This window comes from Chionomys nivalis, chromosome 8 (assembly GCF_950005125.1).
Source record: "Chionomys nivalis chromosome 8, mChiNiv1.1, whole genome shotgun sequence".
NCBI lineage: Eukaryota > Metazoa > Chordata > Mammalia > Rodentia > Cricetidae > Chionomys > Chionomys nivalis.
This window is the reverse complement of record NC_080093.1, coordinates 93,983,343-93,987,414: the sequence shown is the minus strand read 5'-3', so window position 1 is coordinate 93,987,414 and position 4,072 is coordinate 93,983,343. Positions and strand designations below refer to the sequence as shown.

The 4,072-nt window shown below is 35.2% G+C and overlaps 1 protein-coding gene across 1 annotated transcript; it reads left to right on the top strand.

The window, feature by feature from the left end:
* Nucleotides 1-871: 871 nt before the first annotated feature.
* On the top strand, nt 872-1,810 carry LOC130879747 (olfactory receptor 52E4-like). Its single transcript, XM_057778541.1, has one exon. It carries the CDS (start codon nt 872-874, stop codon nt 1,808-1,810), a length of 939 nt encoding a protein of 312 aa, XP_057634524.1.
* Nucleotides 1,811-4,072: the final 2,262 nt, after the last annotated feature.

The window sequence follows — 4,072 nt, the reverse complement described above, 5'->3', positions numbered from 1 at the left end:
TACTGAAATTAGTGTTGTCTGTGTGTACAGATTTTATTCTGTGACATATTCTCGTAAAGTTGCTCAGCTTGGCCTTGAACTCACTCTGGAGCTCAGCAGATCTTGAAGGTAGCACTTTCCTACCTCAGCATACTGAACAGCAGAGATTACATTCCTGTATCACCAGGATTTCTATCATTTTTCTTGGCATGTTAAACATGAAGAAATTAAAAAGTATATTTATAGAATTGATAAAATTCATATTCTTGACTTATTCTAAATACCATTGGAACATTTTTCAGTGTTTCAGAATTTGGTATTATGCTAGCTTAGATTTTCTTTATTTCCAGGTTTAATCAAAAATTTGCAAAACTATTAAAAATGGAAAGTAACCTTTTCGGTGGTTCCGGAGCCAAATGAAAGCTTGGCAAGCAATCTCATGCTGAGCTAACCTTAGCATAAATACTAAATATAACTGAATACTTTTCATCATCTATTATAATAGTTACATTTTTGCATTAATTATTTAGGTCATAAATACCAAAATTTTAACTATCAAAACAGAAAAACACTAATAATTGATCCATTATTTCATTAAAATGCAGGAGTGAACGCAGTATTATTTTGGCAAATAAAGAAAGAGGCCACACCTAAAGATCAGGGACTCTAAATGACAGAATTATAATGTCTTACCATTCTAATTGACCCTTTATTTTGTCCAGCATTTTGGGGATTTCTCTTAAATATGCCTGAATTCCAGGTAACTTTAAAGTGTTAAAAGGTATTAACTATTAAGAGTTTACCTGGTATCAATAACTTTCATGCAATTTCTTATTTCTTCCCAGAAATATTGAAGAATGATTGCAGATAATCTCCCAAGATTCCCAGAAGGATGTTCTCTGTTAATGACACTGCCTCGCACCCCTCTGCCTTCCTTCTGCTGGGCATTCCTGGCCTGGATGCTTTCCACATCTGGATAGCCTTCCCCTTCTTTGTTGTTTATCTGATAGCACTTGTGGGGAATTTCACAATTCTCTGTGTGATCAAGAATGAGCAGAGTCTTCACCAGCCCATGTTCTATTTCCTTGCTCTCCTCTCTTTCATTGATCTTGGCCTCTCCACATCTACTGTTCCCAAGATGCTAGGTATCTTCTGGTTTAACCTTACAGAGATAAGTTTTGAAGGCTGTCTCGTCCAAATGTTCTTCATCCACACCTACACAGGCATGGAATCTGTTGTGCTCCTGGCCATGGCAATTGACCGTTTTGTTGCCATTTGTCACCCACTTAGATACACTTCTATTTTAACCAACAAGGTGGTAGCTATCATGGCATGTGTTGTAGTAGGGAGGCCTGTCCTTCTTGTCATTCCCTTCTGTCCACTCCTTAAGCGATTGCCCTTCTGTGGACACTACATAATTCCTCATACCTACTGTGAACACATGGGGATAGCTCGGCTAGCCTGTGCCAGCATAAGGATAAATATCATCTATGGCTTATTTACTATTGCTGCTCTGATCTTTGATTTAATTCTCATTGCTCTATCCTATGTTTGGATCCTACAGGCCGTTTTTCGCCTTCCTTCTAGAGATGCCAGACACAAAGCCCTTAGTACATGTGGTTCACATGTCTGTGTCATCTTAGCCTTTTATACACCAGCTTTTTTCTCTTTTATGACTCATAGATTTGGTAGAAATGTTCCTCAGTACATTCACATCCTCTTGGCCAATCTCTATGTGGTTGTCCCTCCTTGTTTAAATCCAGTTATTTATGGAGTGAGGACAAAACAAATTAGGGAGGGAGTCGTGAAAATATTTGTAAAAAAAGAGTAACTCAGATATCAGAGGTTCATAAATGCTGCCAGGTTGCTTTCCATCATTTGTCTTTCTCAGTGTTCTCCAACCAACAACTAAGTCAAGGGCTATTCATACTCTTCAGGCATTACCATGGAGTCCTCATTCAATATTTTCTTACAAAATGTCTACTTTGACTTTAAAAGTTTCTTACCTTTGTTATTTTTAATGAGAGTTATAGAACATAGAGGAATGAAGTCTAAGTAAAAGGTGTAAAAAGAGCTAATACCTATACCCCTCAAAGTGTTCCACATAATAGAAACAGAAGGAATACTGCCAAACTCTTTTTACGAGGCTACAGTTACCCTGATACCAAAATTACACAAAGACCCAACCAAGAAAGGGAATTACAGACCAATCTCACTCATGAACATGGACGCAAAAATAATTAAATACTGCAAACTAAATCCAAGAAAACATCAAAAATATCATTCACCATGATCAAGTCGGCTTCGTCCCAGAGATGCAAGGCTTGTTCAATATAGGAAATTCTATCAATGTAATCCATCATGCAAATAAACTGAAAGAAAAAAAAACATATGATCATTTCATTAGATGCCAAAAAAGCATTTGACAAAATCCAACACCTTTTCATGATAAAGGTCTTGGAGAGATAAGGGATACAAGGAACATATCTAAATATAATAAAGGCAATATACAGCAAGCTGACAGCTAACATCAAATTAAATGGAGAGAAACTCAAAGCAATTCCACTAAAATCAGGAACAAGACAAGCCTGTTCACTCTCGATAGCTCTTCAACATAGTTCTTGAAGTTTTAGCAATAGCAATAAGATAACAAAAGGAGATCAAGGGGATTCAAATTGAAAAGGAAGAAGTCAAACTTTTGTTATTTGCAGATGATATGATTGTGTACATAAGTGACCCCAAAAACTCTACCAGAGAACTCTTATAGCTGATAGGAGTATTGCAGTAATGTGGCAAGATACAAGATCAACTCAAAAAAATCAGTAGCCCTCCTATACACAAATGATAAAGCTGAGAGGGAAATCAGAGAAGCATCACCTTTCACAATAACCACAAATAACATAAACTATCTTGGGATAACTCTAACCAAAGAAGTGAAAGACCTATTTGACAAGAACTTTAAGTCTTTGAAGAAAGAAATTGAAGAAGATACCAGAAAATGAAAAGATCTCCCATGCTCTTGGATAGGAAGGATCAAAATAGTAAAATCCTACCAAATACTACCAAAAGCAATCTATAGATTCAATGCAATCCCCATCAAAACCCAAAGAGAATTCTTCACAGACCTTGAAAGAACAATAATCAACTTCATATGAAAAAATAAAAACTCAGGATAGCCAAAACAATCCTGTATAATAAAGGAACTTTTAGAGGCATCACCATTCCTGACATTGACATTACAGATCTACAGTAATAAAAACAGCTAGGTATTGGCATAAAAACAGAGACGTTGACCAATGGGATCAAATTGAAGACCCGGACATTAATCTTCAAACCTATGAACACCTGATTTTTGACAAAGTAGCTAAAATTATACAATGGAAGAAAGAAAACATCTTCAACAAATGGTGCTGGCATAACTGGATGTCAACCTGTAGAAGAATGAAAATAGATTATATCTATCTCCATGCACAAAACTTAAGTCCAAATGTCTTAAAGACCTCCATATAAATCTGACCACATTGTACCTGATAGAAGAGATAGTGAGAAGTACTCTTTAATGCATGAGCACAGGAGACCACTTCCTAAATATAACCTTAGTAGCACAGCCACTGAGAGCAACAGTAAATAAATGGGACCTCCTAAAACTGAGAAGCTTCTGTAAAGCAAAAGACACAGTCAAAAAGATTTTCTAATATATGGAAAATGGTATTTATTATATCAATAGCAAAAATTACATATAGATTTCATAAAAAGCAAAATTTTGAGGGCATACATGTCTTAAGAATTTGAATCATGAATCATTTTTTTATCTAAATGCATTAAGTACCACTTCTCTTCCAGTATTACCATTATTTACATGATTCTCCTTAATTTTTTATAATTATTACAGCCTTTGTGATATTTATTTCTCATGTGTATCTCTGTGTCACATTCAATTTCACCAATAGATGATGCTATAGTAACAAAATTAGAAAGAGTTTACATAAAAATAAAACGAGACTATAAAGCCTTACATAAACCTACCTTTAAAAACATCTACCAAGTTTACAAAATTTGAAGTTATTCTCTAAGAGGCATTTATCTCACAAAT